The sequence below is a fragment of the Nymphalis io genome, chromosome 25 (genome assembly GCF_905147045.1).
Source record: "Nymphalis io chromosome 25, ilAglIoxx1.1, whole genome shotgun sequence".
Classification (NCBI taxonomy): Eukaryota; Metazoa; Arthropoda; class Insecta; order Lepidoptera; family Nymphalidae; genus Nymphalis; species Nymphalis io.
Window position 1 is genome coordinate 200,506 of NC_065912.1, and position 24,026 is coordinate 224,531.

The 24,026-nt window shown below is 36.1% G+C and overlaps 2 protein-coding genes across 2 annotated transcripts in view; both read left to right on the forward strand.

Annotated features, from left to right (window-relative positions):
• Window positions 1–24,026, forward strand: part of LOC126778314 (complexin) — a 297,079-nt gene continuing 273,053 nt past the window's right edge. The window contains exon 1 of the mRNA XM_050501817.1: window positions 1–122. The gene's annotated coding sequence lies outside the window, so the exon portion shown is untranslated. The remainder of the gene's footprint in view (window positions 123–24,026) is intronic.
• The window catches only part of LOC126778031 (uncharacterized), a 179,606-nt gene continuing 166,741 nt past the window's right edge, over window positions 11,162–24,026 (forward strand). The window contains exon 1 of the mRNA XM_050501378.1: window positions 11,162–11,166. Within this exon, the coding sequence (XP_050357335.1) occupies window positions 11,162–11,166 (5 nt within the window). The remainder of the gene's footprint in view (window positions 11,167–24,026) is intronic.

Sequence of the window (24,026 nt, forward strand, 5' to 3'; positions counted from 1 at the left end):
GTCGGCGCCCGGCCTTCGGACGGGTGACACGTGAGTGTAGGCTAATGTCTCCGCGCTTCTCGAACTAACCTAACCAGTCGACCGCGTCTCCTACTAACACTCCACACCTTTCTCTGCTCCCGGTAAGTTTAGAGAGTATTTTTCATTATTCTTCATAATTAAATTAGTTTACAGTAAGTAATAAAGATCTATGAGTCACTTAAAGTGTTTCCAACTGCAGCACTGACTCGTACCTATTTTATCAACAGAATATTTATCCGCTCTGTCAATATTTGTCGTGAATGATGGATTTCATAAAAAAAAAAATATAAATGACTAAATTTTCATCCTATTTGTAATGATTATATTCATTTCCTTCAAAGTATATCTATTGTTGTAACTTTAATTACATTAGTATTAAGGCCCGAGAAGTTAATCTTGTAAATAACATTACGACGAGTGTCCACGCAGCCATTTGTTATGTTTTTATTTTATGACGTTTTTATGAGAAGAGGTCTTACTTTAAAATTTTCCGCGCCATTATAATCGAGCTTCAAATATTAAGATCGCCTTTTCATAAAAATGATATATAATATTATATTCAGTTTAAACGTATTATTTTTATTGAAATAATTACAAAAAAGGACATTCGTTTTTCGTTTCAGATTTTAGTCTCGATTTTATATTAGGATACTTATACCATGTCCAACATTTATTTTAATTAAATTATATTAAAAGTCACATAAAACACTATATTATAATTGTTCTATTCGATTGCTATAGTTAACTCGCTATACGTCATTAAAATTATAATTCTAACATCCTTAACATATTATGCACTAATGACGTAATTATTGTCAAAATCATGCGAATAAAATTAATTGGTAACTGTCTATAGTAAAAATATATAATATAATGGAAGGTACATACCAAGAGTATATGTTTGAGGTATTTAATTCGATTTAATCCGGAAGTTAATCGTTTTTTTCTTTAATTCACATATTTATAGTTATGTAAACTATTTAAATAGGCAGTAGAAACGATTTTAATTTACTATGCAAATATAAATTAAAGCTTGTACAAATTTACGACTTACAACGGAAGGGTTAATTGCGACGACAAAATTCAAATAAACGTTGAGATATTACTTATTATGTAGCGATTTCAATTATTTCATTTTACAGAGACATTTTTTATTTAAAAATACATATGTAGCAAAAAAAATACTTAAACTTTCCCTTAAAAGAGAATAGCAACTGTATGTATTTCTATTATTGCTTTTAAATAAACGAAGGGGCTCATCATTACGAATATGAATAATGTCTTAAGCAAATGTGACGCATAAATTTGTGTATCGTGTACGTTTTTGCCAGTTTCCTAACAAAGAAAGTTCGACGCTCTGTAATTATTCCGCAGCGCGCTCTTTAGATTTTAATGCGTACGCTGGATTGATGAGGTTATGTCATTACTTTGACAAATGACAGGCTGACGAGCCTCTACTTGGGGAGCTCATCGAAATGCTTAAATTTTCATAAAGACAAGTCTATCGAATTATTGATTCACAGTAATTGATCGAGTAGCTTAGAAGTTAGTCATTGCATAAGAGAGAATAAAGATCGTACTGTTTGACACGCGACACAAGCCATCGTCATATTAATAATAAACCCTCGATTACAAATTGATAATAAGAATCTACAAATTTTATTTAGGAATATTAGTACTACATTATTTATGGCGCTTCATTTAAGTCTTTGGATTTTATATTAATCACCATTTTTTTTTTATTACAAAAAAATACCGCGTTAAAATCTTTGTATTTATTTATATACGGTTTTTTTTTCATCAGCCGAAACTTCTGGGACTTCTCAAAGTTTCCTTCCAAATTACTGTCACCCTGCCAAGTCAACTTGTATTCATCTATTAAGCATCCCAGAAAATTGGGCAACTTTGACAAGCAACGTTTTAAGCTTTTAAAAATTTATGAATTTGATTTTTTTTGGACTTTTATATTAAATTAATCAATTCATACTGGAGAAGTTAATGACGAAATATATCGCTTAATATTTTTATATCTCACTTATATCAATCAGGAGATGGTAAGGTACAATTAATGTACGTTATCTTGTGCTGGAAGTAGTTTAATGCTTTATCATTATGAAAACGATAAAAGCATTGATAAGATTTTGTGTACTTTATGAACAGCGAATCCGGAATAACATATCAGTACCAATTTTTTTTTATTGACGTTATGCAACGCAAGTCTCTCTGAGTGGAAACGATATGTACAAAAATATTTTATATTATTTCGATCCCGTTGGACGCGTGAGTCAGTGTAATTACAGGAGCTTTGGTCTATTTGCAGTGTCAGTATAGCCAAAAAATATAAAATTGACAGCCGGTTATTGCAACGGTAGAGGATTATTCGACCACGCTGCTCCAAAGCGGATTAGTGGTTACACATGCAGCAGATTTTCATTCGTTTCACAAATTAAGCACATGAAAATCCCATAGGACTCTCGGTTATGAACCCACAATCATCGGTTAAGAATTACGTATTTTTACCATCGGGTCACTCTTTTACAAACAAGGAATATTCAATAATAATACGATTCAGTCTTTAATAAGAGAAGAAAGTATTTCGTACCAGATATCGGAGATCTTTCAACGTAAAAACATCGATGTAAATGTTTAGATTAATAAATTATAAACAACTTTCTTGTTACATATTTCAGGAGCGACAATCCTTTCGGTAAACAAATCGTCCCCGTAACTCATAAAATCCAGAAAGGTTTCCAAACAGGGAGATAAAAAGAGACATTTCGAGGAAAAACTATTTAATAAATACTAAATGTTGAAAAACTAACATTTTTCTCATGTAAATATCTTGCTTGCTTTTTCGGATCATTTTAGTCTTTTTTGCATTGAGCATTTCAGTTTTGTTTTCTTTCTTTCGCCCACAGACGAATAACTTATCTTTTCATTCAATAAAAGTCTGTTGAAATATTTTAATTTATAAATAGAGTATATAGTTTTTTCCTGCTTTAATTAATTAAAAATTCATCTGTGCATCGCACAATGTGCAGCCTGCGACAGTGTGAACGGTGGTGAATAGAACTATTGTTCTGCGCCCTCTATTACCTCATTTTTCATTAAGAGGTCGGCCTATTATGAGGGAAATTACTTTGGAATATTTTACTTGAATCATATCTCCTGTCTGCCTTATTTAAAATGCATCCTCTGTTAAATTTGATTGTCGATGTTATCCTTGATGCGATTAGAAAATTAAAATTATCCTTCCTTAAATTATTTCGTTGATATCGATAGGAGTACGTACTCCATTTTATTTAAAAATTGAATACTTAATCATATTTAACGAGACAAGAATTATATTTTCCATATTTTAATGTTATCAGATCCCAAAAAGTTTTAGAATTTAATACTGCTCATTGATTTTCTATAAACTCGGACATAAATATTTAACTAAATACATAAAAAAGGATTTAACCAAATACTTACCCATTATGACTTCAAATCAAATCAAATAAAATCAACAGCCAATCGTTGTCCACTGCTGAACATAGGCCTCTCCCAAGGTGCGCCAAAGCTCCCTGTCCTCCGCCTTCCGCATCCAGTTGGTGCCCGCCACCTTCTTAAGGTCGTCGGTCCACCTGGCTGGAGGGCGCCCTACGCTGCGCTTGCCGATTCGCGGTCTCCACTCTAGGACTCGTCTGCTCCAACGGCCATCGGTCCTACGACATACGTGACCAGCCCACTGCCACTTCAGCCTGCTAATTTTGCAAGCTATGTCGGTGACTCCGGTTCTTTTCCGGATAATCTCATTTCTGATCTTATCCTTCAAAGATACTCCGAGCATAGCTCGCTCCATAGCACGCTGAGCGACTTTGAATTTGTGGACTAGTCCCGCAGTTAGTGTCCACGTTTCGGCACCGTATGTCATGGCAGGTAAGACGCATTGGTTGAAGACTTTCGTCTTCAAACATTGCGGTATAGACGACTTGAGGACTTGACGAAGGTTGCCAAATGCTGCCCATCCCAAGCGAATTCTTCGATCGGCTTCCTTCTCGAAGTTGTTCCTACCGACTTGTATTATCTGTCCTAGGTAGGTATATTCACTAACAACTTCGAGAGGTTTCCCCTCGACGTATATCGGTCCCGGCACGACATGCCTATTGAACATGACCTTGGTCTTGTCCAAGTTCATACCGAGACCGACACACCGGGAAGACTCGCCTAGGCTACGCAGCATTTCGGTGAGTTGTTCCAGCGACTCTGCTATGATGACGATATCGTCGGCAAATCGAAGGTGTGAGATGTACTCGCCGTTTACATTGACTCCATACCTAGTCCAATCCAGCGTTTTGAAAACGTCTTTCAACGCGTTGGTGAACAGTTTCGGGGATATTACATCCCCCTGTCTCACCCCTCTGCGCAGTTGGATCGCCTTCGTCTTACAGTCCTGGATGTGGACAGTCATTGTAGCGGCGTTGTACAGACATCTCAGTACCTCGATATATCTCCAATCGATATGACATCTCTGCAATGAGTCGAGCACTGCCCAGGTTTCGATGGAGTCGAAGGCTTTCTCGTAGTCCACAAATGCCATACACAGCGGCTGATTGTACTCTTCGGTCTTCTGCACAATCTGCCGAACAGTATGGATGTGGTCCACGGTGCTGTAGCCTGATCGAAAGCCGGCTTGCTCTGGGGGCTGGAACTCGTCAAGTCGTCTGGCGAGACGGTTCGTGACGACTCTTGAGAACAGCTTATACACGTGACTCAGGAGGGAGATTGGTCTGTAGTTTTTCAAGAGGGTTTTATCACCTTTCTTGAAAAACAGTACCACCTCACTCCCGCTCCACGTTTCCGGGGTCTTGCCATGTTGGATGACGGAATTAAAGAGGCTTGCTAGCTCTTTCAGGACCGGAGTCCCGCCTGCCTTAAGCAACTCTGTTGTGATTCCGTCATCTCCCGGAGCTTTGTTGTTTTTAAGCTGTTCTAGAGCCGCCCTAATCTCTCCTTGGTCAACGACCGGGAGCTCCTCGGAGTAATGGCGCATAAGAGGGGCGCGCTGGTCATCAATACTGATTCCCACGGGTTTATCCGATCTTGAAGAGAATCAAGGCTCCGAAAAGTTCCAAATGGAACTCCAAAATCAATTCACCGCGTTGGAAACCATAAGCAGCATTGATGAGAGAACCGACACGCTGGTCAAAATACTGCAAAACACATCCCGCAAGTGTTTTCCGCCACAGAGAAGAGACAACGCACCAAAACTCTCTGCTGAGACACTCGAGCTCATGAGAAAACGACGAGAACTACCATCGTTTTTGTCAGATAAGGCCTTAAACCGAACAATAAAAACGCTGACGCGACGCGATCTCCGACGCTCCAATACCCGTGCCATCAAGGCTGCGATTGAGCAAAATCGGGGATCGAAAGTTTTCGCTCGCAAGTTTGGGAGGCCGCGTCTGACAAAACTTAAAACTGAAAATGGTGGGGTCGTTACCTCTAGGCCTGAGATTATCGGAGAAGTAGAGAGGTTTTATGGGCAGTTGTTCTCTTCAAGATCAAGATCGCATTATGACTTAACGAATTAAATATATACCTCCTAATATAGGTGTTTAGCTCATCTCATTCCTATAAGATATATTTTTATACTTCCTTTGTTTATAATCTTTGCTACTTCTATTAACGTTTTTAATAAAATAAATATAATCCCAGACGAGTTCTGTCCTTAACTTATTTATTAGATTTTTATTCTTATAATTCTGAATGATCAGTGAGGGATTACAGGAGCCGAGAGCAATTTGTCTTAAAAAGTAATCTTGCGATTTCTAGGACTGCCAGTGAAAGAAACGGCAAAAAGTATAAAAGACGTTTGAAAAGAGTAAATAAGAATCGCAGACAAAGGAAATGTATTAACAAAATGACTAGCCAACTATTTCTGTATTATGAAACTGCGCTATTTTTGCTGAATATTACCCTTTGACTGAGTTCGATTTGAATATCCGTTAGAAATATAAATGTAGGCCAAATCGTCTCATGATATATTTGTTCGTAGCTTGAACTAGGTCAATTTTCTCACTAAAATAGGGTCTCTTAAAAATGTACTACAAATTTTAAATAGTTCTATAAAAAATTCTGTGGTTACTACTTCAACAATGACGATGAGTAGTCATGGAAATAAAACGTATTAAAATAAAATCAAGAATTTTATGTAGCCATATTACTAAATTCAAAGTGTTTTCTGGGTCAAAAGTCCATTCAAAAATTCTGTCTAGTTAGTAGAATACTTACTTTATATTCAGGTTTATATAATGTATACTCACAAATTTCATTTAAATACCTTTATAATGAGTATTATACCTAGGCTTTAATTATAAAACTTAAATTATACATAACTTTTCGATTCATCGATTCTTCTCGGTAGAAAACTACGTTTTGAACTGGTGGCATTATTTTATTTTATTTAATATAAGTGTATATCTAAAAGTGGAAGAAGTTTGATCTTGCCCATGGTACTACGAGTACGCGTGCCCGATGGGATTTCTCATCGCCAACATCTTATGGTTCATCAAATTTGTTCAATGTCCAGAGTTTTTGCGTAATCTGTTCTCCTCTTTTTGAGTATACTTTCTTTTTTCGGCGGTATATTTTTCATATAAACAAAACTCAACATCAAACTATTGTATAACTTTTTCATTCAACTTGTAGTCGACTATCACATGTAGTTTGAATATGGGCAAATATCCTTATTTTTGTTCTTGCTCCTAACGTTTAGGTCCAGTTTAAAAAAACTAAGTCTTTATCAAATACGTTAAATTAATATTACATTTAAAATGTTGTGGACTGCGAATTTTCCACTACTGATATTGTATTGTAATGTTATAATGATAATAGCAATCCGCATTAGACCAGCTCACTGGGAAAATAAAACAACTCTAAGCCTTCTCCTCAAAAAGTAGAGGATGCTTTAGCCCAGCAGTGGGATATTTAGAGGCTGTTACTTTAGTTTCTTATTTTTGAATTTGTGACGTTGCAGTACAAACAACCAGAAAGAAGTCACGGTATATTTTTTATTATAATATTTACATAATATATAGTGTAAGCCGAGATGGCCTAGTGATTAGAATGCGTGAATCTTAACCGATGATCGTGGGTTCAAACCCGGGCAAGCACCACTGATTTTTCATGTGCTTAATTTGTGTTTATAATTCATCTCGTGCTTAACGGTGAAGGAAAACATCGTGAGGAAACCTGCATGTATCTAATTTAATTGATGAAATTATGCCACATGTGTATTCTACCAACCCGCGTTGGAGCAGCGTGGTGGAATAAGCTCCAAACCTTCTCCTCATAATGGAGAGGAGACCTTAGCCCAGCAGTGGGACATTAACAGGCTGTTACTGTACTGATAGTGTAATATTTATGTCTGTATCTACATGTAGCTCGGCTTTATCAATAAACGAAATAGTGTTGTCTATATATTTGTTGCACATACGCTGAAAGTAAAAAAAAATGTCATTCTGTATACTCGCAATATTTTCCCCGCTTCATATCTAGCTTCGTATTTTCAAGGATAAAGGGATTTAGGATTTAAATATGTCCGTCTGTAACAAGATATTTTCTATCCAGTGCAGATGTTCCGAATTCAATGGCGTGGCTCGTCCGGCGGCTGTGAATTGGTTTTGTTGTGGATTTTCAGGTTTTACATAAATATTACAAAGAATGCTTTGCCTCTATTCGTGTGCGGCGAAATCGTTGGTTTGTGGCTTAAAATAATCTGCAGAATGCTTTTAGAAAACATACAGATTTGTATAAAGATTTGTTCGATTGAAAAATATATGTACATGTTATATTTTAACTTTATTCTTCTCTATTTGTCTTTTTATTATCATTAACTAGCTAACCACCCGCTTTGTACGGGTGGAATAAAGGTCTACGTACTGCTTTTATATTGGAGAGGCAAATAATCGAAGAAAAAGTCTTTTTTGGGCCAGTAATCTTCACGATTGTAAATAGAACAACTGATGAACTGAACAAAGTTTCATCTAAATGAGATGAATGGGTTAGCAACATATAGAGGACAAACATACAAACATACATTTTCATTTAATAAGAAAATTATACTGTAAATGATGTTTCTAAGAACTACGAACTGCTTCATCCATGATACGACAAAACATTGGTATGTTCATTTCACATTGAATAGATACATTATCTTTAGACAAACCCTTGACATTATTTACGTCTAGAAAAAAATCATGTTTTGAATTAAAATATATAATATATGTGTGCACAAACATACAACTACAGTGCTAAAAATTTCGACTTCTCATAGTTTAAATATTAGTAGTTATCATATTCATAATATTATAATATAAAGAATTCATATAATCATTAACGTTTGACTGACGCCCTTAAAGTCTCCATCAAGTAAATTGACATTGTTTAGTACAAAATTGACGAAAAATTGTACTGAGTGAACCTTTTTATATAGAATACCGATATGGGATATATATGTAGTATAATAATAATAAGATGGTAAACTAATAATGATGGTCTCCTCTTGATATATTTCGCGACTTAAGTCATAATCTTAATGTAGATTTACAAATTGTATTGGAGATGTTATAGAGTAGTGTGTGTGCATACATGTACTCCCTATTGCTATTACTTTCATTTACATTTTCACGACTAACTCACTCGACTGAAAGTAGTTTAGGTGAAGTAACACAGAGTTTTAACGCGCATTCCAAGGAGTAAGAGGGAATGTGATACTGACAAATCCTTAACAGAGGTCTGCTGTTTATTTTTTTATTTATTTGGGAAACATACAGCATAATATAATACATAAACATTTGGTAACAAAATAAGTCTCACATAAGCCAACAAAGTTTCCACTTCAAACATGGAGTGAACCTAACAATAACAAGTTATTTAACAATTAATTAAAATATATTAAAAGTATTTAAAATGTAATTTAAAAAGCAGAACAAATATAGGAATATTGATCACAAATACAGTTTTTTAAGGCTTCTAAGAACTTAAATAAATTTTCCTTAAAGATATCTGTATTAGTAGCGTTTATTATAATTGTCAGATGCGCTTAATAATGTTAATAATGTTTTGACAGACAAGCCCTTTTATTGGCCCGACCACAGTTTATTTGAACCCAGACGAAGAGCGTACAGGCTGTATATATGTATATGATTATAACAAAACTAAAGTGTTTTAATGTAAAGGAAATTATATCGTAGCTCATAATTATACAGTCTCATTTTGCTTGCAATAATATACCAGCTCACGCAGCATCTGGTAAACATGGAATTAATATTCTTACAATTGAATGAAATTTAAATAAAATAACTGGGTATGAAATGGCTAATTAGCCTAACGAACACCACTTCTATTTTACAATAATTCGTTATGGGTGATATTTCTATACGTTTACGTTGTGTACACTTAACTTTACATAATTAAAAAAAATGTTTTGAAAAGCGATATATTTTTATGTTACGTTACAGAATATCTCACTTTACTTGAGTTGTTTAAACACGTCACAACATAGGACGACATTGTCTACGCGTGTCGTGTCAATTGCCCAAACGGGGACTGACCTGCGAGTGTTTCTCTAATAGCGTTTTGTATTTCTTTTGGTTCGTAAACTTTTGGGCAGTGGTTTAATGTCAATAAATTAACTTCGCTTTATAAATGTGCATTTATTTAATGAATTGGTTCAGTGGTCACCAACGCTCTTAGACATTAGCATTGTAAGAAATGTCAACCATCGCTTACATATCCAATGCGCCACCAACCTTGGGAACTAAGATTTTATGTCCCTTGTGCCTGTAATTACACTGACTCACTCACCCTTCAAACCGGAACACAACAATACCAAGTATTGCTGTTTTGCGGTAGAATATCTGATGAGTGGGTGGTACCTACCCAGACGAGCTTGCACAAAGCCCTACCACCAGTACTTGTAATAATAGCAATCCAAATGAGCACAGATTACGTTGGCGCGCACTGTTTTCATTTCATGCAATTTACAATACAAATATTTATTTTGAATGTACAGCAGCCGTGATTAAAAATATTCTAAATTCAATCCGAATATGAATAACTTTTTTCCATGTTTTGATTATTTTTTCAACAATTTTCAATGATTCGGAACTCGCTGTGTTAATTGAAATAACTTGAAACTATGAAATATTTTATAGTAATTACGCGAATGTTGTGTAATCTGAATTGAGCCTTATGTATATTTATTTGGGACATAGTTTTCTCTGCACCCTTTCTTAATTAAACCTTGGGTCACCTTTGAGCCGCCAGCCATTTATTTAAACCTGAAATCATTATAAATATAATATCCTTTAAGTATATTTGATATTCAATTAAGAATTTATTTACGAGAGAGCTTTCCGGAAATATTATCTTGTTCGTATTTTCATTACACTTTAAAACTTTTGTATGTACCTATATATAACTTTGTTACAACTTCATATTACTCATGTTATAGAATTTTATTGTAATGCTTTGATTTTATTTTACGCCAATATATATTTTGAAACTTAACCTCAGGTCGAAGGCCGTGGAAACCTTAACAAGCCCCCGAATTTATGAGGTACTAAATGCGAGGTTATAATGTGTATAGCTTCCTTACGTGATACATACATAACGTTACCTGCAAGCGCAATGGAGAAACAAACTGCAATCCTTTTAAATCAAAATATAATTTATTCAAGTATGCTCTTACAAGCACTTTTAAATCGAAATTTTACGCGGTTTATTTAAACATAAAGCTAACATTTTATTTTATTTTTTTACACTGTAAAAACGCTTTACGCGTTTCCCCCACGGGACCAGTGGGGGTGGTATGTGGGGCTCGCTCGGTGTCCAAAGCGCCGAGTGCGCCCCGAACATCGGAATACCCACTAAGAACCAGCGGTACCATTTCCGTCTTAACGAGGAGCGCCACAGGATCGCTTGCGCATGCTACGATCCTGATGTGACGAATATAAAGCTACCAACCTTAATATAAGTGTAACGCTTCTAAATTGAATAAAGATTTTTAACTAACAAGAAAAGTAGCGTTCGCCCAATAGTAAGACACTTACATATTGTTACTTGGTAATAATGTAACGTGAAATAGAGGTAAATGAGGTAAGTAAGTGAGAGCGCATACCTGTGTTTTCTTGGCATTAAACTCAACAAGATTATCAGAGCCCCATTTGGCGATGAGCTCTAACGTCCTATCGAGTTCAATGACAAGATTCTTCCGCCACTCCTCAATTTCCGCTCGCCCAGCCACTGCGCGTCCGTGGTATCCACCATGCACTGTACTATCGTCTGCATAGCAATGTATGTTCCCAAGAGAGAGCATATCATTGATATGCAAAAGAAAGAGTGTGGGAGATAGCACAGATCCCTGGGGGACCCCAGCATTCACTACATAGAATTGTGAAGCGCAACCATCAACTAAAACACGAAGGCTACGCTTGTGTAGGAAGCTGGCAATCCAGGTGCATAGCTGAGCAGGCAGACCATATGCCGGCAGCTTGGAGAGAAGACTTCTGTGCCAGACCCTGTCGAAAGCCTTGGAGATATCGAGGCTGACAACCAACGATTCTCCATGCTTGTCGATAGCTTCACCCCAGAGGTGCGTTACGTACGCTAGAAGATCACCTGTGGACCGTTTTGGTCGAAACCCGTATTGACGATCATTAATTAAAGAGTGATCTTCTAGGTAATGGATCAGTTGGTTGTTTAAAATCCGTTCCAACACCTTACAAAGTACTGAGGTGATAGCTATTGCCCGATAATTTGCCGGGTCAGACCGATCCCCTTTTTTGGGAACCGCTTGCACTTCTCCAAGCCTCCGGCACACTTCCCGAAGAGAGAGAAAGTTGGAACAGGCGCGTTAACACAGGAGACAGCTCCGCTGCGCACTTCTTCAGCACTATGGCTGGTATTCCATCGGGACCGCTAGCTTTCCGTACATCAAGTGATTGCAGCTCCGCACGCACATCACGTTGCCTGATTTTAATTTCAGGCATCGTATGGCCACATGCAGGTATTGTAGGTGGCAGTGCACTACAATCATCGATGACGGAATTGTCGGCAAAGAGTTTAGCCAGGAGATCAGCTTGCTCTTGCGGACTGTGAGCTAGCGATCCGTCCGGATTTCTGAGCGGTGGCAGCGAAGGTTGGCAGAAATTGTTTTGCACAGACTTGGTCAGACGCCAGAAGCTACGGGAGCCCCTAGGATGCGAAACAAGGTCATGACCAATCTGTACAATGCGCTGTGCATCCGCTCTCGTGTATGCCTTTCTACAGGACTTGGAATTTTTATTATAGCTTGCTTTCAGTGAGTCAATGTTAGATGCCCCGCTAATGCAGCCGTTGATCCACTTGCGATATGCCGCCTGCTTAGCTGATACAGCATCGGCACATTCACGAGTGAACCAACGGTTACGCGTACTCCTACTGACGAGATCTGAGCTAGGAATGTAGTATTCCATTCCCAGCATGATCTCGCCAGCAACAGCAGCGGCACTAGCTGTCGGGTCATTCCCACTGAAGCAACGTTCCTTCCAAGGGACCGACGCATAGTAATCGCGCATACCGTCCCAATCCGCCGACTTATAGTGCCAAACGCGACGTTTGCATACCGCTAGTGGCGGCAGCTTGGCCTGTGGCACTCTGGTAGAAATAAGGCTGTGATCCGAAGAGCCAAGAGGAGCCTGAACCACAACCTGATATTCCACCGGGTGAGAAGTCAGCAGAAGGTCCAGTAGAGAAGGTGCTTGCCCATCAATGTCTGGGATCCTGGTGGGCTGATCAACCAGTTGGGTCAAGTCATGTGTGAGAGCAAAAGCATGAGCAGTCCTTCCAGCATGGTCAGTTTTGAGGGATTTCAACCAGGATTCGTGGTGAGCATTAAAATCCCCCAAAAACACCAATTCCGCGTTAGGAAATTGCTCTTGCGCAGCATCTGCCACCCGACTAAGATGGTCAAATAATCGGCTTGTCTCCAAGTCACCATTGTGGGATCTGTAGAGGCACACATTTTCCCCTCTTCCCTCCCTCTGTGGTACTCCGCTGGTGATGCAAAGCAAAATCGCCATGCTCCCCAGCATGCCATTCGCTGCGACCTTAGTCCAAGGGATTACATCGAGGCTGTTATAAAAACAGCTTCACGGAAACTCGGAGTTCTGAACAAGGTGCGGCGCTTTTTCACGCCACAACAACTGTGCCTACTGTACAAAACACAGGTACGGTCTTGCGTGGAATATTGCTCGCACCTTTGGGATGGCTCCGCTAAGTACCTACTTGAGGCCTTGGACCGGTTGCAGCGACGTGCCGTACGCATTATTGGCGACGTAAAGGTCACAAACACCCTTGAACCTTTACAATTGCGTCGTGAGATAGCAGCACTGAGCGCTTTCTATCGACTGTATCACGGCGAGTGCTCTGAGGAATTATTCTCTCTAATTCCTGCTTCCCCCTTCCTTCTTAAGTCCACGCGAGCTGGTTCTCGATGTCACCGCCTAACTGTGACATCAATTCCATCGCGAACAAAGAAATTTGGCAACTCCTTTCTTTGTCGCACTTCCAAAAAATGGAATTCCTTACCAGCTCACGTGTTCCCCTCCTCTTACAACCCGGGTTCCTTCAAACGAGGCGTGAAGAGGCATCTTGCGGGCCGGCAAGGCGAAGGCGGCTAGTGCAGAACGTTTTTCCCGTCTGTACTGGCCGTCGTCGCGTTTGGACTCTACTACCACTTACCAACAGGTAGAGTAGAGTCATTTGCCCTCCCGGCGAATATTAAAAAAAAAAAAAAAAAAAAATCGTGCTACATCTATTTTTTTATTTTAATATTCAAATAGTATTTCTCTATAAATCTATTAATCTAACTAAACTATATTAAGGCGTTTAGGCTGTTTCTTAAAAACTGACATGAATACATTAGGAATAAAACGATCGCCTTCTGGCTATGTTTTTTTACACATAAAAATTTGTAAAGAAAACATGATATAAAAAAAAAACTCGTTGAGTTTCTTTCGCCGGTTCTTCTTCTTAGGGCTGGGTGTTTCTTTTTCGAACCGGTGGTAGTTTCTGATTTGACTATAAATAAGTAAGTGTAATGCTTCTGTAACGTTGATTAAAGTACTTTGATTTTTGATTTTGAGATTATATCGTAAGTACTTTTGGTGGATCAACTTTAATTGGACATAAGGCGAAGTTGAAGTGTCACAGTATAATTCTCGTTCCCTATTCAGAAAGGTCACTCGGCTGTGACCTCCAGAAGCGCCAGTCAGCAAGATCAAAATGCCGCAATACGGTCTGCGATCCGAGAAAATCCTCCATAACAGTGCCATAAAGCAAATAAATTGCCCCGACCCGGTTCCAATAAATTTTACTATATATAAAAGTTATTTACTTCCCCAGTCAACTTTGGAAGTTATGACACGCAGTTGTATTAACGGAAATATTAACGAAATGTTATTTTTGTCTGCGACATCGTTCGTATGAACTTTGTATATAGAGCTGTAGTTCCGAGGTTATACTTGGAGATCGATAGGTTCCTTGAAGCACACACAATGTTGACACATAAAAGGTTTGTATAGATCTTTAGTTACATCGTAGTGTTCTATTTACTAATCTCATACAAATACATAGTTAGAATGTATTTGTTTTAATATGTAATGTATTTAATGTGTATATCGGTATCAATAACAAAATAAATATATTAAACCATTAAATTCAATCATTTTTCTTAATAAATGGTAGATATATTATATATGGTATTTTTTAAATTTTTTATTTGATGATTTTAAAGTAAAAATAAAACTAAGAAAGAACAGTAATGAAATAAAGAAATATCGCTACGAGAGCGGAATGAGGTCTGATTTGCTCCCAGAATTGTAATCGCGACTCGAGTCCGCTGTAACTAGAAGTAAAAAAAGTTCCGAACACTTTATGATTATTAGATTTTATACATAAGGCATTGAAAAGCATACAAACAAATTGCTAATTTAAGTAAAAAAATAATGCCTACGTATTGTTATTAATTATTAAATTAATAATATATAATTATAAAAAAATTCTCACAAAGATGTGCTCCCAAGCAATCACTTACATAAGGCAGATGTAGTACCTAATTACTGAAGTTTAATTAAACCGAGAGTCATTAAGGATTATCAAGAGATTTTAGATTATAAGAGAACCGACACTACTCGGTAGGTTTCGGCGTATCGGATAGGATAAATAAGTTGAGTTTCTTGCCGGTTCTTCGGAATGTAGATTCTACCGAAATTTAATTCAATACTGTATATGTTAACATAAAAGTAACAGCCTGTTAATATCCCACTGCTAGGCTAAGGCCTCCTCTCCGTCAAATTAGACACATGCAGGTTTCCTCACGATATTTTCCTTTACTGTCAAGCTCGAGATGAATTATAAACCCATATTAAGTACATGAAAATTCATTGGTGCTTACCCGGGTTTGAATCCACGATCATCGGTTACGGTTCACGCGTTTTAACCGCTGGGCCATCTCGGCTTTAATTATAATTGTTGTAAATTTATAATAATTTAAAACTTAACTAGACTCAAAAATGTTCGCTCACTTATATTATTAATAGGATATTGTAGAACGATGCCACTTCCAAGATTAACACAGGGACAGTTGAAACACTTAACATGGAGTTGATTGAAAGCTTCGGATTACGTTTTATCTTATTTATTTGTCAAATAAGACCAGTTTGCTATTTGACTTATTACGAGGAGAATAGCCGCAAGCTAGATGGTTTGTTGACATCAGCTTCAATGAACTTCTATCGTTTTTTTAAAAGCCAACTGTTTTATCTTGACTTCAAACTTATTGGACCTTAAAAAATTATCGAGTCAATAAGAATTTCATAAATAATTTAACCATATTTTTTCTCATTAATTAACTGCGGTGCGAAGACGATTCGAATTAAAAACTCGTAAATATAAACAAGACCACGGCAAACAAGTATATAGCCTGTAACAATATTTGCTAAAAGTATTGAACCCATAATCAGTACTCACTACCCACTTTTATTTCAATTTAAATATTTTTAGCTTAGGCTTCTATAAAAATATGTAGTAGTTTCTTTGCTAGGTCGAGTGACTTATGTCACGACCCACGTCGTTATACGATCGATGTAACAGTTCCGATTGGAACAAATTAGAGCATCACTCGAACCGGCAACATTTATATGACTTAGCTTTTATCGGCTTGTTTTTAAACTGAAACAAGAGAAGTCGTTGGTGAATACAAACAGTCGATTAATATAACAAATTGTCATTTGATGTCACAATATAATCCTTCCCATTATAGTTCAAATATTATAGTGTTTTCATTCGTTGCCATCACATTTATCTTCATTGACCGTGTTTGTGGACCGTTAAATGAAGAATTTTCACAAACCTCAACCAATTAACAACTCATTACACTTCCTAGAATCGAGATAGCCCAGTGGATTTAACACGTAAATCTTAACCGAAGATAGCGGGCTTAAATCTGGGAAAAACCGCTGTGTTTTCATGTGCTAATTTCAGCTTATATTTCATCTCGAGCTCAACGCCAAATAAAAAACTTTGTGATTTTTCTCACTTGCTTGTGTCAGATAAAACTATGTCACGTATCTTTCTAGCAAACTTTTCATTAAGTGGTAAGCAAGCATTTGTCTAGCAATGGGACAATTACGGGTTATAACTTTTTATTTAAATAATATTTATTGACGTAACTCGTGACGCAATGAATAGTATTTTGTCGTGTACAATACTTTTACAATACATTTATAGCTAACATTACTTGTTAGTAAAAGCGCCTTACACTCCTCTGCTTACCAGATGAAAAGTATGTTTTATCTAATATTATCTATAAAATAAGAAATCGCGATTCTATTGTCTATTAAAATATGTTATTGGCTGTCTTTAATTTAAAAAAGAAATTATGATTATAATTTTTCTTCTCGTTTTACTTTTTTTTACAGAAAAAACTATATAGAATAAGGAACATGCAAATTTTCGTATTGCCTGTTTTTTTTGTGCCTCTGAATAACCGTTCATGAATTAATATTGCTAAGTTTTAAAATTTTAAAATCGGAGCAAGCATAGATGTGCGATAGAGAAACATTGTGTATACTGCTCAGAGCAATAGAATAGGACGCAGAATAGCATGTGCACGTGTCGCGGTTATTGAATTAAGACTAAGTCTAGTCTCAAGTAAAACACGTAGCTTATTGTTTTAATAAATAGTTTTAACTTTAAATATATTTCTTGTCAGAGTGCAAATAAAATTTCTTGTTTAGTGCGTTTTAATTGATTAATTTTGAATCAACTATTATATATTTTTTTATACAATAAGTAAGTCGACGGGTAAATAGGCCACCTGATGGTAAATGGTCACTGAAGACCATAGACATTGGCATTTTTTACATCGCCAATAATCCGAAAAGAACAAGCAACACGATGCTGATCGATACACACGTTAAATATGCAAGCTCTCACATGTATCTTAATTAGTCTTCAAACAATCACGAATGTAAACTTTGAGTAACATAAGTTATTATACTTCTTTCACTCTCCCGGGCTCTAGATGTAATCTCTTCCATTACCGCATTTCGTCAAACTTGGCACTCTTTGTGTGAACGTTCTACTTAAATATATTCGCGTTCCACTGAGGATATCACTAAGCCCACTATGTTGTGCCGCGCTTATTACTTCCTTGCATTCAAGTGACGAATGTAAATTATGCGTGATGGTCTATAGCGTTATAATATGTACACGTTCCTTCTGGCAAAAAAGTAATTGATATTGGGAAGGCAGTGCTAAGTTCATTAAGACACATCCAATTCCTGAAACTCGCTAAGTTGGGGTTCATCGTTAAGTTTCAAGAGTAAATTTCCTTTATTTTTTATCTCGTGTCAATTAAATTTGGTGTAACTGGAAACGGAGTTTCTTTTAATTAGTGTGAATTTTGTAGCGATGGTCTATTTTTGGGTACGTGTTATACATGATTATCATATCATTCCTAATTTTGCTCCAATTCTTAAAAAAATCAAACTCGGTAAGCTAAAGTAGGATATTCTGTTGTCTAGCATTTTTTTATTGCTTAATTCGATCGGAAACAAGATGGCGGAGTGAGTATAGGTAGATTGAACTAAGGATCACGGGTTAAAGTCAGTATATACGAATTATCATTTACCTAAATTTATGTTTATAAATCTGTGTTTGGTGGTAAAGACATTGTGACGATAATATACATGTTGGAAGCGAAATAAAAGATAAAAATACTAAATATTTATAGAATAATGTTTGGGTATACCGGCTTAAGAAATAAATTAAACTTAAATAGTTGTGTACTTAGATAGTTCATTCAAATAGTAATAGTTAAAGAGTATTTCAATTACAAAAAAAAAAAAAAATAAGTTAGGACTTGAACATATCACAGCTTTATCATATTCCAAAGACATGATCTAAGAGAAATCTACTCCATTATTTAAGTAAATCTCAAGAATTGAATCCACAGAGCTTAAGAGATGTGGACGTCTGACGTATTCTCAAAGCGTATAATGTTGGCGAAGAAATTACACGAAGCGTGGTTAGAGAGAAGAGTTGTTGATCTATTTGAGATACGAGAATCTGCCTTAAAGATGTGATGTTTAGCTATGTATACTGGGATATTAATCATTCTTATATTATTGGCTTATTAGGATATATAAAAAAAATTTACTGGTGGTAGGGCTTTGTGCAAGCTCGTCTGGGTAGGTACCACCCACTCATCAGATATTCTACCGCAAAACAGCAATACTTGATATTGTTGTGTTCCGGTTTGAAGGGTGAGTGAGCCAGTGTAATTACAGGCACAAGGGACATCTTAGTTCCCAAGGTTGGTGGCGCATTGGCTATGTAAGCGATGGTTGACATTTCTTACAATGCCAATGTCTAAGGGCGTTTGGTGACCACTTACCATCAGGTGGCCCATATGCTCGTCCACCTTCCTATTCTATAAAAAAATTTTGAAGTTGTGTTTTATAAATCATGACTGAAGTTAATATAGCCTGATAATGTCCCACTGTTGCGCAAGTGCTTCCTCTTTAAGGCGAAGATTTTGATGTTGCAGAATTTCTTCTGTCTCGTCGTGAGTCGTGAAATTCCTTCCACCACCGAATACTATATTAATGATCGTCCTAATTTAATGGGATGTCGGTCACGCTCGCCTTGATTTGAATTGGTCACCTTCAGTCAAGACACACTTATTCTATCCACTGCCGATATAACTTCCGACGCGTTTGTTGATAAGTTATTTATTACTTTTATTTTTAAATGCTACGTAATCGCCGTAACAATCAAAATCTCTAATTACTACCCTATCATATAAATTGGCTAAATTTCGATAATAAAATAATGTTATAAATCAAATTCAAACAAACTCGAAGTCGAACACCGGCTGAACACAAAGACAATCGTCGCCGCGATCCCTCAACTTCAGCCATTGTTTTTCTAAGGTTTGACTCTTTTCTTTCTTTATACGAGAATAAAGACCATAAAACTTTGAAAGGATTAACCTTTCCCCAGACACCAATAAGCGATTAATTTTTTTTTTCATTAAGATAATACTTTTGTTATCGCTTTTAAATGTTTTAAAGGTTTTCTATTATAATTGCGATATTTAGATATTATATCATATCACTTAATAAATAAAAGTTTAAATTCTACTAACCGTTGGTTTTTTATTTAGAATAAATAATAATAACTGTATTGGGTAGCTTGCAAATGTATCACATGGTGATAAGTGGTCCGCTGCCAATAGATATTATTAATATTTTTTGTAATACCAACAATGTAAGAAATGTTAACCATCCTGAAATAATAGTATTGTTGTTTGGTGGGAGAATATGTGTCGAGTGGATGGTACCAGACGGGCTTGCACAAATAATTCCACCATCAATAATTCTATCCCTTTAAGTTTTTTCGAAGTATAACGCCTTCAAAAAGACATATTTTTATTCTATTTATTTATTAAAATTCTACTAATCGTGAGGCTCTGATTTTTATAGTAAAAAAATATGTTTTAATAATTAAAAACGACTTCAACGCAACCTCGAAAACTTACCCACGTTGCACCCGTAATAAGTTCAATTAAAAATATATTGAAATATTTCATAAAACAAATTAAAACTGGTGACAAAATTGTGTATCGAACTTTTTGTTTCATTTATAAGTTGGTAATTAACTCAATAAAGTACCGACTTCATTTCATGGTTCGCTAACTAACCAACTTTAAATTTACATTATCGTTGATTTTATTCAGATAATATCTTATGATTTCTAGCCATGTATAAAAAATCAATATAAATTATCAAACTATAAAGTAAGTTACTTTTACAAAGAAAATTTGGGTCACTTAATACTGTCTTAGGTTCATAATTTTTTTTAATTACTTATTTAAATAAACATATATTTAAAAGGTATTTTAATTTTAAACGTCTAAGCATTCGAGTACTTATTACCATATTATTGCTTTGACCGTCCTAAAACGCAAGCTTGAATTTCCTTGTGATTTATGAGAGCCTGGTAGTGCGTCGTCGATTATAAGCCTATTCGGACACAAATCGTCTTTATTGTCCTGCCAAGCTCGGAGCCTTATTTTACGGAAATTATTGGCAGAGTCATCGTTTATTATCGCGTTGTTTTAGGTTATCGTTGCCAAGATAATTGTTGTTGATCAGGCTGGTTCAGGACAGCCTAGTTTTTAATTTCAAACACACCATAATTAAGTGTGACTTGATCCCACATTTTAAAAGCGTTAAATTAAAAATAAGCGTCCACCGACCCTCTTATTTACTGTTCGTTTCAAAGAGTATCATTCGCCACTAACGCGAGATGGCTGAGACTTTCACGCGCCCAACGACGTCGACCGCATGAATTTTCTTTATCTACCTTCATTTCACTCTTGTTTTATTTCTCTAAGCAAAATAAAAACGTTTATTAAAATAAAATCGCGTTTATTAAATTATTAATAAATTGGCCCTGTAGTAAATATACACAACATACTGAATATATTGTTTACAGAAACAAATATTAAATCGGTAGTAATATCTTATCCCTCGAGCAATGCATTAAAAATTTCACAGAGAGATGTGCCATTTCATATGAAATATTATTTTATAAAACTGTAAATACTACGTACCCATAATATTTTCATACAGAGATTTTATTCAACTACAAATCTTCACAATTTATATTCGCAACGTTTCCGCACGCTCGGAACACAACACGTCTTATTTATAACCATTTTAACTCTCAGCCAAGTCAACTGCAGTGTATAACCCGGACTATTCGAAAGTATCACATTTGTCTTGATAGAGCATTGAATCACGTGCTATTCATCTTGACTACGTTGTTTTGCGAAAGTTTGCGTAAATGTGTTATACTGGTATTTTACCCATTGCGAGTAGCTACTGAGCATAGCTGTTTTTCTGTTTATTTTAAAGGTCTCTTCGTTCTTTAGCTTAGTTTTAGCCTTCTGGTTTTAGAAATAAGTTTGTTTTTGTGCATCAAGCATAGAAATACAAAAAATAAAGGCCATTTGGAAAAAGAGTACATGGATAAACGTGGATTATAATCAGATTGCGTTTTCGTCGCGATTCGTCAGTGGGCTGGTTACGTATGTCGTAGGACCAATGGCCGTTGGAGCAGATGATTCCTAGAGTGGAAACCGCGGATCGACAAATGCAGTGTATGGTGCCCTCCAGCCAGGTGGACCGATGACCTTATGAAGGTGGTTGGCACCGACTGGATGCGGAAGGCGGAGGACCGGGAGATTTGGCGCACCTTGGGAGAGGCCTATGTTCAGCAGCGGTCGATGATTGGTTGATGATTGATTTTATTTTCTTAAAAACGGCAAATGTATGAGTGAAAGCCTTATTAAATTTCAAGCAGACACTTTTACAAAAGTTTTATTACAGAGTTGCATGTCGATCAGTCAAGGCAATGTTTTATAATATATAAATATCTCTTGCGGAATTACTCGCGGTATTTGGTTTCATTTGCGTACCGATGAAAAAATGCATATTGTTTGATTTATAACAGGACTTTCTTTTTTTTGGCTTTAAAAGTAATCTGTCTCCTGAAATGTAAAAAAAGTTTTTTCTTTTATTGAATTACATTATTTTTATAAGAAATTAATATACTTATAAAATCTTAAAGTAATCGCATTGTCCACCTAACGAAAGGAATGCTTTATACAACAAACATATTCTCCTTCGTACCCACTAATAAATCCTTACATTAGAAGTTGGGATATATATGATATTTTTGGAGGTAGTTCGATATTTGTTTTAAAGTTTGTCAATTACACAATGTTTACGCTTAGTTTCACTTGTTTTCCTCATAACGTTTGCAAATTTCAAATTAGTTCGTGTAAACGGCTATTAAAACGAGGGCGAAACTCGGTTCTATTCTTTTACATGTGTAGTCTAATGGAAAGACAATGCGACACTTCTCAGTAGAGATCAGGCGTGACATCGGCGGCTTTACGTTCTTTCATGGTATGGGAGTGTAACTCTGTCAATTAACAGAATATCACGATAGACAAAATCCATCCAAATTTTATCGGCTCGACCTAGGACTCGAATCCTCATGATCTGCAGCTCTACATGCTAACCACTTAGTACGACACCGACCACGGAAGTAATAGGAAATTATTTATTTTCTACGAATTTAATATAATCATGAAAGATACGCAGCTATCAGATTCTAGGCTATAATTATAACATGCATGCACCTGTGAGTACATCATTGATAGATAATATAATATACGCGTACCAACTAATATGATACGATGTTACGTTTTTTTTTATTGCGATTATATGCGATTTAGAGCAGTTGAACTAGACGCAGGTCAATTGCGAGTCTTATTCGCGAAGAGATTTCTGATATAATCTTAATTAAAGAGTCCTTTTATTTGATACGCCACATAAAACATTTTCTTGCCTCCCAAACTGTACCTTTAAAATTAAATTTAGTTTTTGTTTATTATGTTTCACTATACATTTGTAATCGGGACACCTAAAGTGTCGCAGTACCAAATTGTATTTTTTTTCCGCCCAGTAGATTCTATTGATTAAGGCCGTGACCGGTATCCGTAACGGATATACAGGATTGTGATCAACAGAGGTTGAAACTTTCATCAGATTTATAGAACTCTAAATATTCCTATATTTTCGCAGTTTTTATCTTTTTTATATTGTTTAATAATAAAATCTTTGATAAAATCGTATGAGTACGAGACAGATCGCAAGCGTATGATTAGAGCATCGATGGCCTTTTACGACAATATTAACCGCACAGATTCTATCGAGGTCCCTTTATTGCAAAGGGCATGAGGTCAACGACCACTACCTCATTTCAGCCTCGGTGATTTATTGGAATTGTCTAAATAGCAATTGACCTTCTAGGAGTACAAAGCTATATTTGGTCCTTTATATTTCGTACATAATTGCGTCCTTTTAGGCAGCTCACGAAATAGAAGTAAATAAGTCTATACGTAAATAATTACATGAAAGTAAAATTATTTATAAGAGCAACGAGATGATTTTAATTAAACTTTATTATTATTATAGCATTGGAATCACTTTGATGACTCACATTGTTTAACACGTACTAAATGTTGTTGATGCGATGCAGTATGAAAATTAAATAGTGATAGTAAAAAAATGATAATAGCTCAGTGAATAGAATAGGCAACAGTTACGGAGAATTTAAGCGAAGATCGAGGATGGAAATCCGGATAAGAACAACTGAGTTTTATGTACTTAATTTCTGTTTTAAATAAATTTTCTATTCGGGAGCGGAAGAGATGATCGTAAAGAAACCAGCACGTGTCGCGTGATATTCAGCCATCAAACCGCAGTGGAACAGTGTGACGTCATTACTTCTTAACTTTCTTCATTACAAGAGAGCTTCCGTTAATGAGACTGACT